The sequence below is a fragment of the Tachypleus tridentatus genome, chromosome 3 (assembly GCF_004210375.1).
Source record: "Tachypleus tridentatus isolate NWPU-2018 chromosome 3, ASM421037v1, whole genome shotgun sequence".
NCBI classification, from domain to species: Eukaryota; Metazoa; Arthropoda; class Merostomata; order Xiphosura; family Limulidae; genus Tachypleus; species Tachypleus tridentatus.
In genome coordinates this window covers 39,079,906-39,107,056 of record NC_134827.1, presented here as the reverse complement: position 1 = coordinate 39,107,056, position 27,151 = coordinate 39,079,906, and the positions used below count along the sequence as shown (strand labels likewise).

The window sequence follows — 27,151 nt, the reverse complement described above, 5'->3', positions numbered from 1 at the left end:
TCCAAAGATGAATGTGACATTTGATGTCAAGGAGAAACTACTTCAAGTCTTGTTGGTCCAATCACAAAACCTGCTGACCACTTCTGGATGTCCCATTGACCAAGTGAGTCTCAGATACCAACATTCAGTTGAAATACTGACCGTTTTGTTCTTTTTAACTATCACCATTAGAACGTTAATTTGTTATCTGTAAGACTGTGGTTGATGGTGATGTTGTTGGTAATTGTCAGCATTAGAACGTTAACTTGTTATCTGTACAACTGTTGTTAAAGATACATTCCTATCTACCACGATGCAGTTGTTTTAAATATCAGGTCATCCCTTAAGTAATGTCTAATTTTATGTTCAGAAAAAGAGAAAGGACTTAAAATGCTTTTAATGTTATTTAATCAAAAATGTTTGAACACTGCAAATCAAATAACCATAGAAAACACCCAAATACTAAATAAAGAAACATACATAAAGAAACACAAAATTAAAGAAGCCTTACTTGTACAACTCAAGCCCAGAATAAACCGATACAAAGGAACACTTTTATACCTATATTAATAAATATAATCAAACATCTAAGCACACCCTCTACATTCCTACACTCAGTTGCACAACCCCCTTCAAACATGTGGTCAGATATTGGTCAGTTACCTCTTTCTTTCTTTGTGAGCCTGTTGATGACCAAAGAAGGTCGAAATGTCTGCTCCTCAACATAAAAATTGTCTTAACCCAAACAAGCCGTCTTTACCTATATATTTTAATCAATAATGTTTGTTCCATTATTATTATTAATTACTTCTTGCCAATGATTCACAAGCTTCTGAATGCCACTTCTATTAAATTCTTGGGGTTTGGAGGAAAAGAATGTAGAGAGGGTAGTTTTGACATCTTCATGTGTTCCAAGCTCTTTTCTGTCAAGATAGTTCTGCAAACTTTGGAATAGATGATAATCAGATGGGGCAAAGTCTGGAGAATAAGGAGGATGTGGAAGTTCTTCCCAGTTTAGCTCTTCAATCTTTGCAGATGTGATCCTTGCTGTATGCATTATCCTGGTGTAATACATCTTTATGACTGATCAAAGCAGGCCTCTTTTCTCTCAGTACAACATTCAAGTGCTCTAACTATTGACAATAGAAGTCTGATCTAATCATTACATTGAGTGCCAGCAACTCGAAGTGGATCACACCACAATATTCCACCAAATGCTGAACAAGACTTTCCTTGGGTGGAGGTCCATTTTGGGCTCCCTCGGTGTAGATTCCTGTACGTGGTGAGGGGACCTCCCGGGGAAGGTTCTGTTCTTTCAGTCTCTGGGATCTAAACATCCATCCACGTGTTTGCCGTGTGTGGCGACCCGTGAAGGGGAGGAAAGGATCCTGGTGGTTCCAACCCCAACACACCACTTTGGCCTAGAATTACTGTAGACGGGCAGCCTTTGAGTGGCCCCCTTGGGTCAATCGGCTGGTCCACTTGTGCTAGAGTCAACCAGTCAAGTACCAGTGTTGGAAGTTCTCAACGGGTGTTGTGGACATTGTGTCTGATGCTGGTGTTTGGGTATAGTGCTCACGAAACCCTGGCGTTGCTGCAATGTCTTAGCATGACATTGGAGCGCATCCCCTCATTGGGCTCCATGGTGGGTGGGGTCAGTGGGTACCGAAATTTTCCTTTTTTTCTATGGATTCTCCTACAAAAAATTTAAATAAAATAGTTAAAAAACAGTCAATAGGTAAACGACCACGTCTTGAAGACTCTGAGCAGTAATCTTCAACATCTGTAACACCTGTACCCCATTTTCCTATATTACATTCTCTTTTCAGAAAAACCTTTAGGGCAAATGACCCCCTTTTTTATTCAGAAGGGACTTGAGGATCTTGCTGGCTCTCCAAAATCAGTAAAGAAGCTTTGATCTGGAGACATTGGTTGAAACATCCACTTCCCAACACAGTGAACTCCTCTTGAATTCAAAGGCAATTGGGGATGTACCTATTGAGGTTACCCCTCATGCTACCTTGAATTCTTCATGAGCTATTATTGTTGAGAGGGATTTGAAAAACGTCCCCGAATCAGAGATTCTTGCTGGTCTCTCCACTCAAGGAGTTTCTGCAGTGAGGCACATCTCCACTCGCACAGATGGAGTTACACTGCCGACAAATATTCTTGTTTTGACATTTACATCACCACGTGCACCTGTCACCATCAAGGCAGGTTATCTAATTTGCAGGGTACGGCTGTACATTCCAAACCCTCTTCGATGTTTCCAATGTCAGAGGTTCGGCCACTCAAAGACGTCCTGTCGTGGTTCCCTGACTTGTGCTTGTTGTGGTGGCAAGGACCACGATGCTTATGAGTGTCACACAGACCCACATTGTGTCCACTGCAATGGTTCCCACCCTTCCTACTTTCGTTCTTGCTCAAAATTGTTGGAGGAAAAAGAGGTGCAGCATTTGAAAACGACACATAACATTAGTTATCTTGAGACTCAGAAATTGCTGTCCACAACTCCATCTCGGACATATGCTGCTGCACTTCATTCCACAACTACAGTGGGAATGCAGATAGATCTCTCTGTGCCTTCAAAAGAATCGTTTTCAAAACAAATGAAAAGGCTTTTGACCTCCATGGTTAAAAAGGTTGATGAATCGACTTCTACACCCATCTCTGTTCCTCCCATATATTCCAACAAACCTCAAGATTCACATCCTTTGGTTTCAAATACAGGCATTTCTTCTGATAAATCTTTTTCTCCCACCCCATGATGCAAAACAATCATTCGTTCGCGTCCTCAGTCACTGGAATCCCCTTCCAACAACAAAGACCTGCCCAATCAACCAGGACAGGATCCATGCAGGTCGATAGACCTCCTCCGAATAAGGACAGTATGGAAAAAAAGACGTGGTCGTAAACAGAAGGGTTCTCCAGCCACTTTGCCTACCCGTCATTACATATGGCCACCTTGATACAATGGAACTGTCAAGGTTTATGTTCTAATCTGGATGACATCAAAACACTGATTGCTTCCTACCATCCTGTATGTCTTTCCTTAAAAGAAACATTTCTAAAACCTGCTGATACAGTCACCATTCGGCAGTTTTCTCTGAACAGAAATGACAGGCTGTGTGATGGACGAGTACGTGGGGGGGTGGCACTATTGGTTGATCAGCATGTGCCCACCCTGTGTTTGTCACTCAACACACCCTTGGTGGCCATAGCCATCTGTGTTTCCTTGAGTCATACCATCACTGTTTGTTCTCTCTACCTGTCCCCTGGAGAGACATATGAGCAATCAGACCTTGATGCTCTTGTTGAACAGTTGCCGTTTCCCTCTCTAATCCAGGGGGACTTTAATGGACATCATCCCCTCTGGGGAAGGGCTGTTATTGATAGGAGGGGTCGCTCTGTAGAGCATATGCTCTCTGATCACAACCTTTCTCTTTTCAATGCTGGTTCTTCCACTTATTTTCATGCACCAAGTCAATCCTTTACTGGTACTGATCTCTCAATTTGCTCACCTTCACTATTCTCCCATTTTTCATGGAGGGTTGACAATAATCCATGACGCAGCGATCATTTTACTATAAATTTCAGAGAAACCGACCGTGGTCGATGCCACCCTACCCTACCCACGTGCCCCAGTGGAAGCTGGATCAGGCAGACTGGTCCACTTTCACTGCTCTTGCAGAACTTGGTCCTGCCATCGTGAATCAGCCATCAATAGACAACTGTGTGACAGCAGTACTTGACTGTATTATACAAGCAGCTGTTCAGTGTATTCCTAAAACCTCAACACGTTTTCCACGATATCCTCATCCATGGTGAATTCCTGTTTGCCACTTGGCATGGAAGGCTCAAAAACGGGCCTTGGATACTTTCTGTAGATATCTCACACTTTCGAACCGCATCGTTTTCCAATGGGCCTGTGCACATGCTAGGTGGGTAAGACGTCAAAGCCAGAAGGAATCTTGGATTAAGTTCACAACTAGCATATCTTCTACCACCAGTTCCAAGGTCATATGGGACAGGATTTGAAAGGTCAGTGGGCACTACAATTCTGTCCCCCTCTCCATCTTACTCTCTGATGGCCAAGAGGTAGCTGATATCCGGAGCATTGCCGATACTCTAGGTGAAATCTTTTGCTGGGTATCTAGCATTTCTGCTTGTTCCTCCACCTTCTTGGCCATCAAGATTCGGGCAGAGCGTTCACCTTTTTCCTTTCGAACCGACTGTCTCTTTGACTATAAATGTCCATTTACACTGGTGGAACTGAAAATGGCCCTTCATTGGTCTGGCAGTACATCTGTTGGACCTGATGATGTACACTATGACATGCTGCGCTATCTATCTATCTCCTGCTTCTCTTGATGTCCTTCTAATTGTCTTTAACCGGATCTGGCAGGAGAATGCTTTTCCTGATGCCTGGCACCAGGCTATCATCTTACCTTTCTCTAAGCCTGGGAAGGATCCCGAGATTCCTTCAAACTACCATCCAGTTGCTTTGACGAGCTGTCTCTGTAAGGCCTTAGAGAGGATGGTTAATGCTCGTCTTGTTTGGTTCCTTGAATCAAAATTCTCCTCTCGCCCACCCAGTGTGGGTTCCTACGACATCACTCCACCACCGACCACCTAATTTGACTTGAAACGTCAATTAGAGAAGCCTTTCTCAAACGCCAACATCTTGTATCAATATTCTTTGACATTGAGAAGGCTTATGACACAACATGGAGTTATGGCATTTTGTGAACCTCAATATATATGGGTTATGTGGCCATGTTTATTAAATTCCAAGTGCATGTGGGTTCGACACTTTCCCGTTCTTTTGTACAGGAATTTGGGGTCCCTCAGAGCTGTGTTTTGAGTGTCACACTTTTCAGTAGAAAGATAAATGCCATCACTGAACAACTCCCTCTCACTGTTGCAAACGGGTTCTATCTGACACGAGATGTGAAAGTTGTCGAACATGAGATATATTGAGCGGCAACTACAGACTGCCCTCCATTGTGTACTGAAGTGGACTACGGTGAACGGCTTTCATTTTTCTGTCTCTAAAACTGTTTGCATGCACTTTTGCCTCCAACAGGGTATTCACCCTGATCCTGAACTCTGTATTGGTGAAGTTTCACTGCCAGTGGTTCCTGAGACCAAGTTCTTGGGGCTTATCTTTGACCGTAAGCTGACCTTTATACCACACTTAAAGCAGCTACGGGTTAAATGCACAAGAGCACTGAACATCCTCCATGTCCTCTCTACAGCCAGTTGTGGAGTGGATCAGTGTTCTATGTTAAAGATATATTGTGCTCTTATTCATTCAAAACTTGACTATGGATCAATGGTCTATGGCTATGTCAGACCCTCGGCCTTAAAGATGCTGGACCCCATTCATCAACAAGGACTTTGACTCTGCACTGGGGCTTTCTGCACCTTCCCAGTTCAAAGCTTATACGTAAAATATTATGAACCTTTTCTGCACCTTTGCAGTTTGCAACTGTCTTTACTAGATTCTTCGAAACTTCGTTCCTTACCAAAGCATCCCACCTGGGGATGTGATTTCCTTCCTCGGTGGGCTATACTTTTTCAGACCAGATGGTCTGGCATTGCTCCTTTTGGCCTTTGCATCCAGGTGCCGTTAGGTGAATTGGGTCTGCCTTGGATAACATTGCAGAATCCACTGGTCAGCCCATCCCACCATGGCTTATTACAGCCCCCAAATGTGACCTTTCTTTAAGTCATCTGAAAAAAGCAGATACTCTCGATTGGAAGTACCGTCTTTTATTTACTGAACATCTTTCGAACAATCATTCCATTCCAATTTATACGGATGATTCCAAATCAGGTACTTCTGTGGGCTCTGCCATGGTTTGTTGTGGTTCAGTGGTTACATGCAGAATCCCTTCTACAGCTTCTATGTTCACTGCTGAACTGTACACCATATCTTCTGCACTGGATCACATTGAAGCTCAGCAGTACTTCAACTGCACTATTTATACTGACTCGCTTAGTTCTATACTGGCCCTGGAATCGCTTCATGTTGGCTCACACCCTGTTCTCGCTGATATTCAAAACCGACTGGAACATTTCTCATTAACATCTACTTCTATCCAGTTTTTCTGGATACCAGGCCATGTTGATATCCGCGGGAACGAGCTTGAGGACACGGCAGCTAAATCTATCTACTCTGGCACTATCACCACTGTGCCTATTCCATACATGGACTATGGTCCTGTATTCAAGGCTCAGCTCCGTGCCAGCTGGCAGTCCACTTGGAGTGAACAACATGACAACAAGCTTTTTCAAATAAAACCCTCTATTGGGCTTTGGCCGTCTAGCTTCCGTAAGGTTCTGAAAGAGGAAGTTGTTCTAACTAGACTAGGCATTGGTCACAGTTTTTTAACTCATTGTTTTCTTTTATCTGGAACTGTTGCACCAGTGTGTGGTTTGTGTAACACTCAAATCACTGTAAGCCACATTTTACTTTCTTGCCATCATTACGATTCTCAACGACGGCAATATTTTAAACATGTTTTTTCCCAGGGTTTATCTGTAACATTGGACAGTGTTATTGGTGATGGTGACACTGTCCACCTTGATAAAGTTTTTAGTTTTTTAATGGCCATCAATCTTTTTAATCTCATTTAAGTGTTGCATATTTATTCATTACAACTTTTTAATTGTGGTTCCTTTTTTACAGTTTCATTCTCTCTAGTTCAATTTGACGTTGGAAAATGGCCAGAACATTAAATAACTCGACACCAGGACTGGAAAGGCCAACTTCAGGTGACTAACATTGCTGTTTGAACGATCTGTTAGTCGTCCTGGCGAGTTGTTATTACAGTTTTGCTGCATGTCTTTTAACACTTTTATTACTTTACCTTTTAGTACTGGTCATAATGACACATTACCCGGAACCAGGACTGGAAAGACCAACTTCAGGTGACTGACGGTGGTTCTTGTACTTATCTGTTAGTCTTCCTGGTGGGTTATGATCATTACCATTATGCTAGAGAAAGTCCTTTACAACTTCTCTTACTCTGCTTTCTCTCTTAACATTGTACACTAGATGTCAACATTGGTTTTATACTTTTTCTGTTTTTCAATGATGTTTTGTTTTACCTTCATTTCCTTTTATGCATTTTACTACATTTAATTTATTTTTACCTTTTTAACGGACGTTTGGTGCAGATAGCCTTAGCTGCTTTGTGCCATAAAACACTAAATCAATCAATCAACCATTTTGGGCTGTGCTAAAGTTTAGCCAGTTTATCTCCACTGAGCTATTGTCTGCAGCACTTAACATTTTTATAATATATCCATTTTTATCTCCAGTCACTAACCTGTGTAAAAAAGATAAGTTACGTTCACGAGAATGCAGAGAAGTGCATATGTCCACTCTTGTTCTAAGGTTGGCTTCTGTCAAATCATGGGGACCAATGTTTCAAGTTTTGACACCTTTCCAAGCTGTTGCAGATGACGGCGAACTGTTGAATAGGTTGAATTAATCTTCTGTGCTAGTTCTTCAACTGTTACAGCACAATCTTCATCAAGTGCAGCCAGCAGCAAGTCATCATTAAACTTAACAGGATGACCTGAATGTGGTGCATCACTTGAGCTGTAGTCACCTGATCTGAACTTTTGAAACTACATATTTTCATCATTAAAACCTTTTACAAAGATAGAAATAATGATGCACTTTCTGTATTAAATTTTTGGACATTACTTATGGGATGACCTGATATATCTTAATACAACTGACCTACTTTGTGATCTGTTAATACAGAGAACTCAGGCTTGGTATCTGGATGTAGTGAATCACTCACAGGTTCTGTAGTGAGAGTTGTTTTGATAATATCCTTAGGACGAAACCTGAAATCAGACGTATACTGAATTAAGGTGGTTCCTTGTTCTAGTACAGCTACCAATAGATAAACTCATCAGTTCTTCTTTCCTTTTCTTCATAGTTGTGAAGCTAAGAGCATATCTGATGGTCTAAGTGCATACACAAAGAACGTTCATCTCTATATTTTAATGTTTTAAAATTGTAAACACACGTAGGTTTTGTATCTTACATGAATCTAACTAAAATAATTCCTTATATTCATTTTCTGTGCAGGTAAAAATATAATTATTACAAAGTTTCAATTTATATTTAAAACCATCTATTTCACATATGAGTATCAACAGTATTTCTCAAGATTTCTATCCACAATACCAGTTTATTATTGTTCTTTATAACAACACAAGTACTTCAGGTTCAGCTGACTTGTGTGAAGTGATCCAAATCCTAAAAATTCTCACCTCGGATACAAATGTTGAAGTGTTAAACTGAATATTGACAAGGAATTTTGTTTGAGTATCTCTGTGTTGTGGTTTCTCAGGTAGGCTTCAGCCACAAATGGGTTTAAGGTTTCCTGGCCAGTTGAACTGTTGTGAAGAACAACAGCTTACAATCATCATTCAGAATAATTATATATCACTATTCTTTGTTGTTTTATTTTTAGACCAATATTGTACTGTTTGTGTTGAAAGAAGTTTATTGATAGGGATCATATTGGTGTTGTGCTGTTTATATTGGTGGAATGTTACAGAGATTGACCAGACCAATATTGTACTGTTTGTGTTGAGAGAAGTTTGTTGATAGGGATCATATTGGTGTTGTACTGTTTATATTGGTGGAATGTTACAGAGATTGACCAGACCAATATTGTACTGTTTGTGTTGAGAGAAGTTTGTTGATCAGGATCATATTGGTGTTGTGCTGTTTATATTGGTGGAATGTTACAGAGATTGACCAGATCAATGTTGTACTGTTTGTGTTGAGAGAAGTTTGTTGATAGGGATCATATTGGTGTTGTGCTGTTTATATTGGTGGAATGTTAGAGATTGACCAGACCAATATTGTACTGTTTGTGTTGAGAGAAGTTTGTTGATAGGGATCATATTGGTGTTGTGCTGTTTATATTAGTGGAATGTTACAGAGATTGACCAGACCAATATTGTACTGTTTGTGTTGAGAGAAGTTTGTTGATAGGGATCATATTGGTGTTGTGCTGTTTATATTGGTGGAATGTTACAGAGATTGACCAGACCAATATTGTACTGTTTGTGTTGAGAGAAGTTTGTTGATAGGGATCATATTGGTGTTGTGCTGTTTATATTGGTGGAATGTTACAGAGATTGACCAGACCAATATTGTACTGTTTGTGTTGAAAGAAGTTTGTTGATAGGGATCATATTGGTGTTGTGCTGTTTATATTGGTGGAATGTTACAGAGATTGACCAGACCAATATTGTACTGTTTGTGTTGAGAGAAGTTTGTTGATAGGGATCATATTGGTGTTGTGCTGTTTATATTGGTGGAATGTTACAGAGATTGACCAGACCAATATTGTACTGTTTGTGTTGAGAGAAGTTTGTTGATAGGGATCATATTGGTGTTGTGCTGTTTATATTGGTGGAATGTTACAGAGATTGACCAGACCAGTATTGTACTGTTTGTGTTGAGAGAAGTTTGTTGATGGGGATCATATTGGTGTTGTGCTGTTTATATTGGTGGAATGTTACAGAGATTGACCAGACCAATATTGTACTGTTTGTGTACTGTTGAGAAGTTTGTTGATAGGGATCATATTGGTGTTGTGCTGTTTATATTGGTGGAATGTTACAGAGATTGACCAGACCAATATTGTACTGTTTGTGTTGAAAGAAGTTTGTTGATAGGGATCATATTGGTGTTGTGCTGTTTATATTGGTGGAATGTTACAGAGATTGACCAGACCAATATTGTACTGTTTGTGTTGAAAGAAGTTTGTTGATAGGGATCATATTGGTGTTGTGCTGTTTATATTGGTGGAATGTTAGAGATTGACCAGACCAATATTGTACTGTTTGTGTTGAGAGAAGTTTGTTGATAGGGATCATATTGGTGTTGTGCTGTTTATATTGGTGGAATGTTACAGAGATTGACCAGACCAATGTTGTACTGTTTATGTTGAAAGAAGTTTGTTGATAGGGATCATATTGGTGTTGTGCTGTTTATATTGGTGGAATGTTACAGAGATTGACCAGACCAATATTGTACTGTTTGTGTTGAAAGAAGTTTGTTGATAGGGATCATATTGGTGTTGTGCTGTTTATATTGGTGGAATGTTACAGAGATTGACCAGACCAATATTGTATTGTTTATGTTGAAAGAAGTTTGTTGATAGGGATCATATTGGTGTTGTACTGTTTATATTGGTGGAATGTTACAGAGATTGACCAGACCAATGTTGTACTGTTTGTGTTGAGAGAAGTTTGTTGATAGGGATCATATTGGTGTTGTACTGTTTATATTGGTGGAATGTTACAGAGATTGACCAGACCAATATTGTACTGTTTGTGTTGAAAGAAGTTTGTTGATAGGGATCATATTGGTGTTGTGCTGTTTATATTGGTGGAATGTTGCAGAGATTGACCAGACCAATATTGTACTGTTTGTGTTGAGAGAGGTTTGTTGATAGGGATCATATTGGTGTTGTGCTGTTTATATTGGTGGAATGTTACAGAGATTGACCAGACCAATATTGTACTGTTTGTGTTAAGAGAAGTTTGTTGATAGGGATCATATTGGTGTTGTGCTGTTTATATTGGTGGAATGTTACAGAGATTGACCAGACCAATATTGTACTGTTTGTGTTGAGAGAAGTTTGTTGATAGGGATCATATTGGTGTTGTGCTGTTTATATTGGTGGAATGTTACAGAGATTGACCAGACCAATATTGTACTGTTTGTGGTGAAAGAAGTTTGTTGATAGGGATCATATTGGTGTTGTACTGTTTATATTGGTGGAATGTTACAGAGATTGACCAGACCAATGTTGTACTGTTTGTGTTGAGAGAAGTTTGTTGATAGGGATCATATTGGTGTTGTGCTGTTTATATTGGTGGAATGTTACAGAGATTGACCAGACCAGTATTGTACTGTTTGTGTTGAAAGAAGTTTGTTGATAGGGATCATATTGGTGTTGTGCTGTTTATATTGGTGGAATGTTACAGAGATTGACCAGACCAATATTGTACTGTTTGTGTTGAGAGAAGTTTGTTGATAAGGGATCATATTGGTGTTGTACTGTTTATATTGGTGGAATGTTACAGAGATTGAACAAACCAATATTGTACTGTTTATGTTGAAAGAAGTTTGTTGATAGTGATCATATTGGTGTTGTGCTGTTTATATTGGTGGAATGTTACAGAGATTGACCAGACCAATGTTGTACTGTTTGTGGTGAAAGAAGTTTGTTGATAGGGATCATATTGGTGTTGTACTGTTTATATTGGTGGAATGTTGCAGAGATTGACCAGACCAATATTGTACTGTTTGTGTTGAAAGAAGTTTGTTGATAGGGATCATATTGGTGTTGTACTGTTTATATTGGTGGAATGTTAGAGAGATTGACCAGACCAATATTGTACTGTTTGTGTTGAAAGAAGTTTGTTGATAGGGATCATATTGGTGTTGTACTGTTTATATTGGTGGAATGTTAGAGAGATTGACCAGACCAATATTGTACTGTTTGTGTTGAGAGAAGTTTGTTGATAGGGATCATATTGGTGTTGTGCTGTTTATATTGGTGGAATGTTACAGAGATTGACCAGACCAATATTGTACTGTTTGTGGTGAAAGAAGTTTGTTGATAGGGATCATATTGGTGTTGTACTGTTTATATTGGTGGAATGTTACAGAGATTGACCAGACCAATGTTGTACTGTTTGTGTTGAGAGAAGTTTGTTGATAGGGATCATATTGGTGTTGTGCTGTTTATATTGGTGGAATGTTACAGAGATTGACCAGACCAATATTGTACTGTTTGTGTTGAAAGAAGTTTGTTGATAGGGATCATATTGGTGTTGTGCTGTTTATATTGGTGGAATGTTACAGAGATTGACCAGACCAATATTGTACTGTTTGTGTTGAGAGAAGTTTGTTGATAAGGGATCATATTGGTGTTGTACTGTTTATATTGGTGGAATGTTACAGAGATTGACCAGACCAATATTGTACTGTTTGTGTTGAAAGAAGTTTGTTGATAGGGATCATATTGGTGTTGTACTGTTTATATTGGTGGAATGTTACAGAGATTGACCAGACCAATATTGTACTGTTTATGTTGAAAGAAGTTTGTTGATAGGGATCATATTGGTGTTGTGCTGTTTATATTGGTGGAATGTTACAGAGATTGACCAGACCAATATTGTACTGTTTGTGTTGAAAGAAGTTTGTTGATAGGGATCATATTGGTGTTGTGCTGTTTATATTGGTGGAATGTTACAGAGATTGACCAGACCAATATTGTACTGTTTGTGTTGAGAGAAGTTTGTTGATAGGGATCATATTGGTGTTGTGCTGTTTATATTGGTGGAATGTTACAGAGATTGACCAGACCAATATTGTACTGTTTGTGGTGAAAGAAGTTTGTTGATAGGGATCATATTGGTGTTGTACTGTTTATATTGGTGGAATGTTACAGAGATTGACCAGACCAATGTTGTACTGTTTGTGTTGAGAGAAGTTTGTTGATAGGGATCATATTGGTGTTGTACTGTTTATATTGGTGGAATGTTACAGAGATTGACCAGACCAATATTGTACTGTTTATGTTGAAAGAAGTTTGTTGATAGGGATCATATTGGTGTTGTGCTGTTTATATTGGTGGAATGTTACAGAGATTGACCAGACCAATATTGTACTGTTTGTGTTGAGAGAAGTTTGTTGATAAGGGATCATATTGGTGTTGTACTGTTTATATTGGTGGAATGTTACAGAGATTGACCAGACCAATATTGTACTGTTTGTGTTGAGAGAAGTTTGTTGATAAGGGATCATATTGGTGTTGTACTGTTTATATTGGTGGAATGTTACAGAGATTGACCAGACCAATATTGTACTGTTTGTGTTGAAAGAAGTTTGTTGATAGGGATCATATTGGTGTTGTGCTGTTTATATTGGTGGAATGTTACAGAGATTGACCAGACCAATATTGTACTGTTTGTGTTGAGAGAAGTTTGTTGATAAGGGATCATATTGGTGTTGTGCTGTTTATATTGGTGGAATGTTACAGAGATTGACCAGACCAATATTGTACTGTTTGTGTTGAAAGAAGTTTGTTGATAGGGATCATATTGGTGTTGTGCTGTTTATATTGGTGGAATGTTACAGAGATTGACCAGACCAATATTGTACTGTTTGTGTTGAGAGAAGTTTGTTGATAGGGATCATATTGGTGTTGTGCTGTTTATATTGGTGGAATGTTACAGAGATTGACCAGACCAATATTGTACTGTTTGTGTTGAAAGAAGTTTGTTGATAGTGATCATATTGGTGTTGTGCTGTTTATATTGGTGGAATGTTACAGAGATTGACCAGACCAATATTGTACTGTTTGTGTTGAAAGAAGTTTGTTGATAGGGATCATATTGGTGTTGTGCTGTTTATATTGGTTTATAGAGATTGACCAGAGCAATGTTGTACTGTTTGAATCTTGTTGAAAAGGGCCATAGATGTATAGATCTTCTTGCACCAGTCTAATCTGATGGAGTATAACCTTACCAATGTTGTACTGATGGAATCTGTGTGAGAAAAACCATATCATTGTCAGCATCATAATCCTCCATAACATACCAAATGCCACGTCCAGCAACAGTTTGAGTCAAAGAAAACCATATTTATGTCTTGATCAGTTCAAACAGTTTAATCCCAGTTTAATCAATTTGAACTATTTTGTTTTGTTTTAACCATCTGAAGAACTAAATAAGAGGACTCTTATTTTGAGTGGACTTGAAGATATTTGTGAAAGAGTTTATGGTCCATCTGACATGTATCATTTCTTGGTAAGAAGCACGAGTGACATTACACTATGTAACAAAATGTTTACTTTTTCTTGTTCCTAAACAGAAAGTGTTATATCCCGATTCCTTATGCCTAAAGTAAATGGAAAAGACCTAATTGTCTATTCAAACTTTGCTTTTGTGACCTGGGAGTGTATAACAAAAACATGATGGATGACTATATTTGGGGGCTGATTCGTGAAAATGGTTTACATTACAGTCGCAAATCTCGAAAAACTACTCACTTCTAAACATTTTTGTATAACTTTAGTATAAATACATGTAAATCTTGATTCATATGTTGTTTTAATCAGACCTTATGTAAACGAAAATGTGTAAATTTGCCCGTTTTTACATATAAAATAGGTTAATTTGTAAATTTCATTATCCAGGTCACAAAAACAAAGTCTGTACTTTTACATCATAAGTAATTAAGAAATAACACATACTATCCAGGAACATAACTTGTGTTACTTAGTGTTATAGTTCTGATTACTGCCAGAAAATGTGCTCATTCCTTACATAAACAGCGCCACGTCATCACATGGTAGCCAGCACCATCGTGTGACAGATACATCCATGTTAAACATCAGTGTTGCTTTCTGCTAAGACTCTAGGAAGCGTTAAGAGTTTGGATAAATGATGATAGGTTTTTGAATGATTTGATTTTACAGTAATGGTAATCAGTGATGTAGTAGGAAGAGTTAAACCTAGATTGAAATCGGAATATTAACCAGTGTACATATTGTTATGGGTTTCTTATTCTATGATGATGAAGTTAGTTTTGGATAAATGTATTGAGTCGTGACATGTTTGAACTGATTTGTTCCAAGTCCTCCTGGTGTCTGAAATATCTCTGCGTTCATTGATAAGTAATGAATGAAGGTATTTTTGAATGTGGTGGAAAACAACCGTAGGAAACCAGTTTAGAAACACCAGAAAAAGATATGTAATATTGTTGGTTTTTTGTACTTAAAACGTTGTCTTTAGTTGAGATATGGCTATTCTAAATATTTACCGTTAAAACTTTCAGCGTACACTGTGTATTCGTGTAAAATGTGTGTCACGTGCTCATTATGGATAATTAGATGTATAGATATTGCAACTTGCACAGTTTTAACAGTGGTGTACCTACAATGAGTACGAGTCATCTCATTACAACGTACACCGATAAGAGGAATGGTAGATGAAAACATCGCATGTTTCCGAACTTCATTTGATCAAGATATTCTTATCGCATGTGGGAATCCTGCCGCTTTTCGGTGTGATTACGGATTTTAATATCATTAGCGGATCCTTCTGTATCTACACGGATATATTGGTGTTGTTAATCTAGACGATAGTTCGTGTTTGTGACCAACCCGTTGGCTGCAGTTACTGTCATGTAATCTTCATTAGTTGGCTTTATTCAGCTGGTAACAATGGTAGTTTCTGTGGCAGGTGTAGCTAGCGGAACGTTTCATGTGGTGCGTCTAGGTACATCAAAGATTCAGCGCCCTTCACAAGGAAGTTAATAAAGTGTTTCCCGAATCGCTTTGATGTACAAACCGCCACGAAATCCGGTGTGGCGAGGCTTTCTCTGCACGAGCCTGTCACAGTGGGGCCGGCTTATCTCCGATATCCATTAACATCTCAACAACGGCAGACCACTCTTGTACTTTGTATGTCCTTTTCCATTTGCTAAAAGTAATTAAACCAAATTTTCATTGGCCTAACGTAAGTGACCACTGTATATGTTTAATATTACTTGTTTATCCCGCCGATGTTACTTAAAGAATTAATTAAAAGTCCAATACAGCAAGTTTAGAATAACTGTGTAATATGTACGCTTTAAAGCAACTCGGTGTTGATATTGCGCGCCTTATTTTAATAAGGTTCTGGTTTATCTGAAACAATCCCCTGTTTTAACAAACACCACTCTGTGAATTTAGCCAAACGTGTTTACAGTTCTTTGTTGACTTTATTATACATGTTCATATTTTTAGTAAGTTTCGAGTCGTGGTTTTTGTACTTTTTTCTTGAGTCTCATCACGTGATTTTTGACGCTTTTGTTTTTAGTGTCATCGCGATTTTTGACGTTGTGTTTTTAGTCTTATCACGTGATTGTTGACGTTTTTGGTTTTAATTAGTCTCATCACGTGATTTTTGACGTTTTTGTTTTTAAGCAGTCTCATCACGTGATTTTTGACGTTTTTGGTTTTAAGCAGTCCCATCACGTGATTTTGACGTTTTTGTTTTTAAGCAGTCTCATCACGTGATTTTGACGTTTTTGTGTTCAAGTAGTCTCATCACGTGATTTTGACGTTTTTAGTTTTAGTCTCATCACGTGATTTTTATTGTGTTTTCAATTAGTGTCATCACGTGATTTCTGACGTTTTTGTTTTTAGTCTTATCACGTGATTTTTTATTGTGTTTACAATTAGTGTCATCACGTGATTTTTGACGTTTTTGTTTTTAAGTAGTCTCATCACGTGATTTTTGACGTTTTTGTATTCAAGTAGTCTCAACACGTGATTTTTGACGTTTTTGTATTCAAGTAGACTCATCACGTGATTTTTGACGTTTCTGTGTTCAAGTAGACTCATCACGTGATTTTTGACGTTTCTGTGTTCAAGTGGACTCATCACGTGATTTTTGACGTTTCTGTGTTCAAGTGGACTCATCACGTGATTTTTGACGTTTCTGTGTTCAAGTAGACTCATCACGTGATTTTTTGACGTTTCTGTGTTCAAGTAGTCTCATCACGTGATTTTTTTGACGTTTCTGTGTTCAAGTAGTCTCATCACGTGATTTTTTGACGTTTCTGTGTTCAAGTAGACTCATCACGTGATTTTTTGACGTTTCTGTGTTCAAGTAGGCTCATCACGTGATTTTTGACGTTTCTGTGTTCAAGTAGTCTCATCACGTGATTTTTTGACGTTTCTGTGTTCAAGTAGACTCATCACGTGATTTTTTGACGTTTCTGTGTTCAAGTAGACTCATCACGTGATTTTGACGTTTCTGTGTTCAAGTAGTCTCATCACGTGATTTTTTTGACGTTTCTGTGTTCAAGTAGTCTCATCACGTGATTTTTTGACGTTTCTGTGTTCAAGTAGACTCATCACGTGATTTTTGACGTTTCTGTGTTCAAGTAGTCTCATCACGTGATTTTTTGACGTTTCTGTGTTCAAGTAGACTCATCACGTGATTTTTGACGATTCTGTGTTCAAGTAGTCTCATCACGTGATTTTTTGACGTTTCTGTGTTCAAGTAGACTCATCACGTGATTTTTGACGATTCTGTGTTCAAGTAGTCTCATCACGTGATTTTGACGTTTCTGTGTTCAAGTAGTCTCATCACGTGATTTTTTGACGTTTCTGTGTTCAAGTAGACTCATCACGTGATTTTTGACGTTTCTGTGTTCAAGTAGACTCATCACGTGATTTTTGACGTTTCTGTGTTCAAGTAGTCTCATCACGTGATTTTTTTGACGTTTCTGTGTTCAAGTAGACTCATCACGTGATTTTTTGACGTTTCTGTGTTCAAGTAGGCTCATCACGTGATTTTGACGTTTCTGTATTCAAGTAGTCTCATCACGTGATTTTGACGTTTCTGTGTTCAAGTAGTCTCATCACGTGATTTTTTTGACGTTTCTGTGTTCAAGTAGACTCATCACGTGATTTTTTGACGTTTCTGTGTTCAAGTAGTCTCATCACGTGATTTTTGACGATTCTGTGTTCAAGTAGTCTCATCACGTGATTTTTTGACGTTTCTGTGTTCAAGTAGACTCATCACGTGATTTTTGACGATTCTGTGTTCAAGTAGTCTCATCACGTGATTTTTGACGTTTCTGTGTTCAAGTAGTCTCATCACGTGATTTTTTGACGTTTCTGTGTTCAAGTAGACTCATCACGTGATTTTTTGACGTTTCTGTGTTCAAGTAGACTCATCACGTGATTTTTGACGTTTCTGTGTTCAAGTAGTCTCATCACGTGATTTTTTGACGTTTCTGTGTTCAAGTAGACTCATCACGTGATTTTTTGACGTTTCTGTGTTCAAGTAGACTCATCACGTGATTTTTGACGTTTCTGTGTTCAAGTAGACTCATCACGTGATTTTTTTGACGTTTCTGTGTTCAAGTAGTCTCATCACGTGATTTTTTGACGTTTCTGTGTTCAAGTAGTCTCATCACGTGATTTTTTGACGTTTCTGTGTTCAAGTAGACTCATCACGTGATTTTTGACGATTCTGTGTTCAAGTAGTCTCATCACGTGATTTTTGACGTTTCTGTGTTAAAGTAGACTCATCACGTGATTTTTGACGATTCTGTGTTCAAGTAGTCTCATCACGTGATTTTTGACGTTTCTGTGTTCAAGTAGTCTCATCACGTGATTGACATAGTTTTCAGTGAGTTTTAGCAAGTAATTTTGACGTTCTAGTTTTATGTGAAGCCAAAGTTATATTACTATGTTTTGTTTTAACGTTCTAGTTTTATGTGAAGCCAAAGTTATATTACTATGTTTTGTTTTAACGTTCTAGTTTTATGTGAAGCCAAAGTTATATTACTATGTTTTGTTTTAACGTTCTAGTTTTATGTGAAGCCAAAGTTATATTACTATGTTTTGTTTTAACGTTCTAGTTTTATGTGAAGCCAAAGTTATATTACTATGTTTTGTTTTAACGTTCTAGTTTTATGTGAAGCCAAAGTTATATTACTATGTTTTGTTTTAACGTTCTAGTTTTATGTGAAGCCAAAGTTATATTACTATGTTTTGTTTTAACGTTCTAGTTTTATGTGAAGCCAAAGTTATATTACTATGTTTTGTTTTGACGTTCTAGTTTTATGTGAAGCCAAAGTTATATTACTATGTTTTGTTTTAACGTTCTAGTTTTATGTGAAGCCAAAGTTATATTACTATGTTTTGTTTTAACGTTCTAGTTTTATGTGAAGCCAAAGTTATATTACTATGTTTTGTTTTGAACGTTCTAGTTTTATGTGAAGCCAAAGTTATATTACTATGTTTTGTTTTAACGTTCTAGTTTTATGTGAAGCCAAAGTTATATTACTATGTTTTGTTTTAACGTTCTAGTTTTATGTGAAGCCAAAGTTATATTACTATGTTTTGTTTTAACGTTCTAGTTTTATGTGAAGCCAAAGTTATATTACTATGTTTTGTTTTAACGTTCTAGTTTTATGTGAAGCCAAAGTTATATTACTATGTTTTGTTTTGACGTTCTAGTTTTATGTGAAGCCAAAGTTATATTACTATGTTTTGTTTTAACGTTCTAGTTTTATGTGAAGCCAAAGTTATGTTACTATGTTTTGTTTTAACGTTCTAGTTTTATGTGAAGCCAAAGTTATATTACTATGTTTTGTTTTGACGTTCTAGTTTTATGTGAAGCCAAAGTTATATTACTATGTTTTGTTTTGACGTTCTAGTTTTATGTGAAGCCAAAGTTATGTTACTATGTTTTGTTTTAACGTTCTAGTTTTATGTGAGGCCAAAGTTATATTACTATGTTTTGTTTTAACGTTCTAGTTTTATGTGAGGCCAAAGTTATGTTACTATGTTTTGTTTTGACGTTCTAGTTTTATGTGAAGCCAAAGTTATGTTACTATGTTTTGTTTTAAGTAACGCACACTTCGGATCATACCATATCTACTTTATACGTTACCATTCGTTACTTAATTAAGTCTGTTTGGCCTTTGTGGAATTCTTTTATGTACCTTCAGCAAAACAAACACAGAGTGATATATTAAACCATTGTCCACGTTGTATTCATATAATTGTTTTTGTGTGCAGTTCAGTGAATTATCTGAATATAACCAATTAAAACTTGAGTAGGTAAAAGTGATAATGCTGTTTCATTCAGTGTTATCCTTCTTGTCATAGGATGGGTAGGTTACGTGAAAACTGTTAAATAAGATTCTGGGTCATCATGTGCTCATCCATAGAATGGGTTAAATGGAGATGTGAGAGACCACTTGGGCTCAAGTGTAGCCATCTTTAGTTTTGAACTGCTGAACAGAGGAAAAGACGACTAGTTGGTAGCACTTGTCACCACAAGGGTTGCTTCTAACCAAATTCTGGAAATGAATATCACTGTTGTAATCCACCATAGCTGAAGCTTGTTTCAGTAATGTTTCTTGAATCCAGATCCCTCAAATCTGAATTGTCTGGTATACTAACCTTTGAATCAAGTCCTGACCATCATGTAGTAACTAACTTTGATTTGAGAAAAGTTCGGCTGAGAGTAGTATCTACCTGCTGTAAATTAAAACTGCTTTAGTTTCATAAACTTAGTTTTGAGCTTGCTGGAAAGAAAAGAAGTGTTTGGTTCTTATATGCAACTAATTATGGAACATGTCGGTTTTCTAAAAGGCAGTTATGAGCAACCATATTGATTATTTCCAAATTCTGGCTCAGAAGTAGAAAACAGTTTTACATTTATGTGGTCATGTGTAAGGAAGACTATAGGTCTCTTAACAAACCTCGTGCACAAGGTGAAGACTGTGTGAGTAACTACATGTTTAGTCCTTGGTGTCTGTTCACTCCAATTCTTAATATTTTTTTTCACTGTAGTTGCAAACAGTTACCTAAGTTTTTGTGACACGATACAGTACTGTAGTTTTACTTTTTATTGTGTTATAGCATTCATAGGAGTATAATTCACATCCAATTATTGGAAATAAAAAATCGCTAGACCAGTGGATCTGGTCTAACAATGACAGTCAAACCTAACTACCATCTTTGACAAGAGTGTTAACTGAGGATGTGATGACTAGCTGGCCTTTTCCTACTCTATCACAGTTAACTCTGATGTTCTTCAAATAGCTTTGAATGAAAGTCAGTAATATTAAGTAAGTCTCAAGACTTGTTAGCTGTGCTTTATATGCAAGACTTGTTAGCTTCATATGACACAGCTGTTGTTGTAAATAATGTATTTGAGATTAAAGTTCCTCTACTAAGTTTTAAGTCCATTTTAGATCAGATCATTTTCGTATATTGTGGATTGGAACTTCTTAAATGAAATCATTTTCTGCTCAATACTTTTTAAATCATTTCTGAATATTTCTTTCTTTATTTGAAATGCTGTTGACGTTTCATGTAATATTAACTGTTAATATAAAGGTTAAGACATTCTGTAACATTTATTATTTAACATTTGATTTGAGTTTGTACAATCCAACCAGTCCACTACTGGTACAGCGGTAAGTTTTCAGATTTACAACCCTAAAATCAAGGGTTCGATTCCCCTTGGTGGGCTCAGCAGATAGCCCAATGTGGCTTTGCTATAAGAAAACATGCATGCACACAAATAAACTGACCATATAGTGTATCTCTTCCTTGCTGAAAGAGTGTGGCATATCCCTTCCTTGCTGAGGGAGGAGTGTGGCGTGTCCCTTCCTTGCTGAGGGAGGAGTGTGGCGTGCTCCTTCCTTGCAGAGGGAGGAGTGTGGCGTGTCCATTCCGTGCAGAGGGAGGAGTGTGGCGTGTCCATTCCTTGCTGAGGGAGGAGTGTGGCGTGTCCATTCCTTGCTGAGGGAGGAGTGTGGCGTGTCCATTCCTTGCTGAGGGAGGAGTGTGGCATGTCCATTCCTTGCTGACGGGGAGGAGTGTGGCGTGTCCCTTCCTTGCTGAGGGAGGAGTGTGGCGTGTCCCTTCCTTGCTGAGGGAGGAGTGTGGCGTGTCCCTTCCTTGCTAAGGGAGTGTATTAACATTCTTTCTGGATATAAAAGGTAGCATTGGAGCAAACAAGTTAATTAGTTGAGATATCTGTCATACCATTACAATTAATTTTCCACAATTATTCAGTCGAGAAAGTAGTTACTTGTTAGATTACAAAATGAATAAGATGAATAGTGGAAGCATCAAGTGTTCTTTTTCATACTTTTATAATTACTGATTTACATTGTATGTGAAAATCATTTTGTACTCTACTTTGTTCAGATCTAAATTTATGTGAAAATCATTTTGTACTCTACTTTGTTCAGATCTAAATTTATGTGAAAATCATTTTGTACTCTACTTTGTTCAGATCTAAATTTATGTGAAAATCATTTTGTACTCTACTTTGTTCAGATCTAAATTTATGTGAAAATCATTTTGTACTCTACTTTGTTCAGATGTAAATTTATGTGAAAATAATTTTGTACTCTACTTTGTTCAGATCTAAATTTATGTGAAAATCATATTGTACTTTACTTTGTTCAGATCTAAATTTGTTTCTTTTTTCCTTAACAAATAGTAATAATAACAGTTAACATTATTTTAGAAAAAAATGCCAGGACAAATAATTTTATTGGTTGTGGTTTTATTGTTTATTGTTTATTCTTACTGTTGTTTAGTGTGCAAATTTATTGTTCGTGCCCTCTCTCACTGATTGAACCTGTTGGATTTGTTTATAGGAATTTATTTGATTTCCTATTTCTATTCATAGTCCATCCTGTTAGCCCTATCTAAAGGTCGACTTGAATGTGACATATCCGAGGAAACAAGAAAGAAGTTTGACCATTGGTACTTGCAACAGGTTTTCCAGCATTGCCGACAGGTGGCGTTGCTCCACAAGCAAAACATGCATCAACAACAACAAACCAGGATTAATCATTTAGATCAGTTGCCAATAGATGGAGCTGCAGTCATATCCAACAAACACCATCATGTGCATGGACATGGGGTTGTTTTCACCAGTCCACCTCAAGGAAGGACCCGTATCAGAACGTCTTTCGACCCCGAGTTGGAACTGCCAAAATTACAAAGATGGTTTGCTGAAAACCAACACCCTTCACGACACCAAATCCAACAGTATGTTAAGGAACTAAACGCATTGGAATCCCGAAGAGGGCGTAAGCCTCTAGATATCAATAACGTTGTTTACTGGTTTAAAAATGCACGTGCTGCCTACAAGAGGGCAGAACAAAGGTACTTTGTAGACCCTAACGGTTCTCGTAGCCCAAGTGGTGACTACTGTGAAGACAGCAACCCTCATGAAGCAGATAACAGTACTAGTGACGGGTACTACAAGAACAGTGTAGACTGCTCTAAACAACGTAAGATTGACTTTTGTAGCCCAAAAAACGGTTTCAAAATGGACTTACAAGGCTCAGACAAGGAAAATCCTGATAACATTGATCACACATTGGATTTGTCAAAAGGCCGAGAGACCACAGATACAAACAGCGCTAGTGGTCAGTCAGTACAGCGAGATCTTGTGGATATGAATAATAGCATTGGTCAATCTGTACGACAAGAGATCACTGACACAAACAATAACAGTGGTGACCATAGCTCCAATGTTTCACCATCCCACCATAAAAGAATGGAACAGGCAGAAGTCAAGGAAGAGCTTCCTGAAGATATTACAGATAATTCAATAGACTCCTGTGTTTCAGGTGATGAAGACCAGGATATAGATGTTACAATGATAACCAGTGAAAGTTGGGAGAAGTCAGAAAGGAATAAAACTCCAAGAGAAAGTTTATCTCATCAAGACTTTGAAAATAGAGACACTACTTCATCTGGACCAAGCCATCAGATGACACCCTCTGCTTCTGTATCTCCTTACAATATGGAAGAGAGAAGGAAAAGAAATCGCACTTTCATTGACCCAGTGACAGAGGTACCCAGGTTGGAACAGTGGTTTTCTATCAACACTCACCCTTCACATAGTATGATAGTACGTTTCACTCACGAGTTGAATGTCATGCCTTACCGCCAGAAGTTTCCCAAGCTTGAGCCAAAAAACATCCAGTTCTGGTTCAAGAACCGCCGTGCTAAGTGTAAGCGACTGAGTTTGGCAGCAGTCAAAGACAGTGGACCAACCATGGACAGATTAGCATTTCAGCCACTAAGGTGAAAACTGGACATGGACAGAATGATGTTACAGTAGTTTCAAACTACCTGGCTGTATAATTTAGTTTCCAGCAGCTCAGAATAAAAATATCTAGTTTAAGATGTGTTGGACAGATTGAACAACCAAAGGAATATTAGATTAACAAGGTCAAGCCAGAGAAAGCAACTTGCAAAAGAATATATTGCAAAGTCAGCAGCTCGGAAAGGAAGATACGATGAACGTGAAGACATTACAGAGAGAGTGAAAAAAATAAAAGATATGAACAAGATTAAGATATTACTGTGAAGAACTTGTAAAATTAGGTATAAGAGTCAGCTTGTGGTTATGATGGTCAATGTGGTTGGTCAGCTTGACTGAAATGGATCAGCAAAATAGTCAGAAATAGATTTAGGCTACTTAGATTTAAATGTGCAAGTGAATATAGATTTGGTGAAATAAATCTGATTAACTAAGGATCATAGGTTAAAAGAAAGAAGTCAGAACTAGTGTTTAGTTACTCAGATGAAACATCCTAGGTTTAGCAGATGAAGGGAAGTTAGGCTTAGCTAAGTATCACTAAATCAGTGATTTGTGAAAGAACAAAATGGGACTTTAGCAGGTGAAGGGAAATTAGGCTTAGCTTGGTATTGCTAAATCAGTGATGTATAAAAAAAAAACAAGATGGGGATTTCGTGCATAAAGGAAAGTTAGGCTTAGCAAAGTATTGCTAAATCAATAAAGTATGGAAGAACAAGATGGGACTTTTATAAGTCTTGGAATGCTCTCTTAACTTAGACCATTTTTGAAGTGACTCTGACGTGGTTATAGAAAACAAATGTTACCAACTCTTAAAACTCCTATGTAAGAAGGAGTTAACATTTGCCTCTAATTGTTCGAGGTATAAATTATTTAATAATTTTGCATCATCTAAGTATTAAATAGTTTAGAACATGAAAATCACTTAGCTGGGTATCAGAATGCACACCTTACTTTTTTTGTTGTTATTAGATTGAAAATGTATTATTTAAGCAGTTTGTAACTGTTGGTTACATCAAATGTAAGATGATGTGCAAGTTTCATGTCACCTTGATGTTTCTGGAGCTTGCATGGCTTGTGGTTAGCATGGGAGACTGTTGATTGGAAGGTGCTTGACGTGAATGCTCCACCATCAGAGTAGAATTATACTTTACACTATTAAGACTGTGATTGGATTACAGGACTGCATTATATCCAACTATTTTATTTAGAGTATTTGTTGGTGGGTGCTGTGAACTAGCTGCCTTCCATCTAGTCTATTAGTTCAAAATTCAGGAGAGCTGTGAGAAATGTTGCACTGTTTGTTATGACATAGGATTTACTACTTTACTATGTTACCTGGACAGTTGCATCCCAGCTGGTTATCCACAACATAAGTATAAACAGAGGATATGAAAGTGAAGCACACCATTTTAATCTATATTATTTTTGTCCAACTCAATAAAAATAATCCAGTTTATTGTCACAATAACCTTCTTCATAAGTTAACCACCATAATTAAGAACAATAGACTAGAGTTTTCAGTTGTTAACCACTTAAACTTCATACATACACTTTAATTGTGATGGTTAACATTATGTTTGTTAACATTCTCTTTTGCATACTGTTTACTGTAATGCATGACACCTGGCTTGATATTTTGTTTGTGCATTAATTGATGTGGTTCACCTTTGAGACCTTAGAGGGCTTCATGGGTGTCTTCTCATGTTATTAGTAATAGAAAGAGAGAAACGTAATTCTGTAGGAAATTGATCACAGAGCAGTCCAGTTAAGTTAAATACCAGGAAACAACTTTCCAAAATCAGCAACTACTATAAAAGAATCTTGCAATTCCTCATCCAAGAATTTTTATCAAAGGTTCATAAAATATAGTTGCCCAGGGTAAACAGTTGCTTGTCTTGGCACGCAACTTCATTACTTTTGGTACTTACGTTTAAGTTATGTAGACTCTTGGAACAGTTAAACTCACCATTTCAACATTTCATTGTGTATATTCTTATATCTTATTAAACGCATTCTTTGTCTTTGTATCAAACAGTTCATCAACACTGATTTACTGATGACATTTTGTTTTTGTATCAAACAGTTCATCAACACTGATTTACTGATGACATTTTGTCTTTGTATCAAACAGTTCATCAACACTGATTTACTGGTGACATCTTGTCTTTGTATCAAACAGTTCATCAACACTGATTTACTGGTGACATCTTGTCTTTGTATCAAACAGTTCATCAACACTGATTTACTGGTGACATCTTGTCTTTGTATCAAACAGTTCATCAACACTGATTTACTGGTGACATCTTGTCTTTGTATCAAACAGTTCATCAACACTGATTTACTGATGACATCTTGTCTTTGTATCAAACAGTTCACCAACACTGATGTACTGATGACATCTTGTCCTTGTATCAAACAGTTCATCAACACTGATTTACTGATGACATCTTGTCTTTGTATCAAACAGTTCACCAACACTGATGTACTGATGACATCTTGTCTTTGTATCAAACAGTTCACCAACACTGATGTACTGATGACATCTTGTCTTTGTATCAAACAGTTCACCAACACTGATGTACTGATGACATTTTGTCTTTGTATCAAACAGTTCACCAACACTGATGTACTGATGACATCTTGTCTTTGTATCAAACAGTTCACCAACACTGATGTACTGATGACATCTTGTCTTTGTATCAAACAGTTCATCAACACTGATGTACTGATGACATCTTGTCTATGTATCAAACAGTTCATCAACACTGATTTACTGATGACATCTTGTCTTTGTATCAAACAGTTCACCAACACTGATGTACTGATGACATCTTGTCTTTGTATCAAACAGTTCACCAACACTGATGTACTGGTGACATCTTGTCTTTGTATCAAACAGTTCATCAACACTGATGTACTGATGACATCTTGTCTTTGTATCAAACAGTTCATCAACACTGATGTACTGATGACATCTTGTCTTTGTATCAAACAGTTCATCAACACTGATGTACTGATGACATCTTGTCTTTGTATCAAACAGTTCATCAACACTGATGTACTGATGACATCTTGTCTTTGTATCAAACAGTTCACCAACACTGATGTACTGATGACATCTTGTCTTTGTATCAAACAGTTCACCAACACTGATGTACTGATAACATCTTGTCTTTGTATCAAACAGTTCACCAACACTGATGTACTAGTGACATCTTGTCTTTGTATCAAACAGTTCATCAACACTGATGTACTGATGACATCTTGTCTTTGTATCAAACAGTTCACCAACACTGATGTACTGATGACATCTTGTCTTTGTATCAAACAGTTCACCAACACTGATGTACTGATAACATCTTGTCTTTGTATCAAACAGTTCACCAACACTGATGTACTAGTGACATCTTGTCTTTGTATCAAACAGTTCATCAACACTGATTTACTGATGACA

General features: G+C 37.5%; 1 protein-coding gene across 1 annotated transcript; it reads left to right on the top strand.

The window, feature by feature from the left end:
- Positions 1 to 24,668, top strand: LOC143246723 (uncharacterized). Its single transcript, XM_076493813.1, has 2 exons — positions 1 to 103; positions 22,267 to 24,668. Exons 1-2 carry the CDS (start codon positions 8 to 10, stop codon positions 23,680 to 23,682), a joined length of 1,512 nt encoding a protein of 503 aa, XP_076349928.1. The 5' UTR covers positions 1 to 7; the 3' UTR covers positions 23,683 to 24,668.
- The last annotated feature ends 2,483 nt before the right edge of the window (positions 24,669 to 27,151 follow it).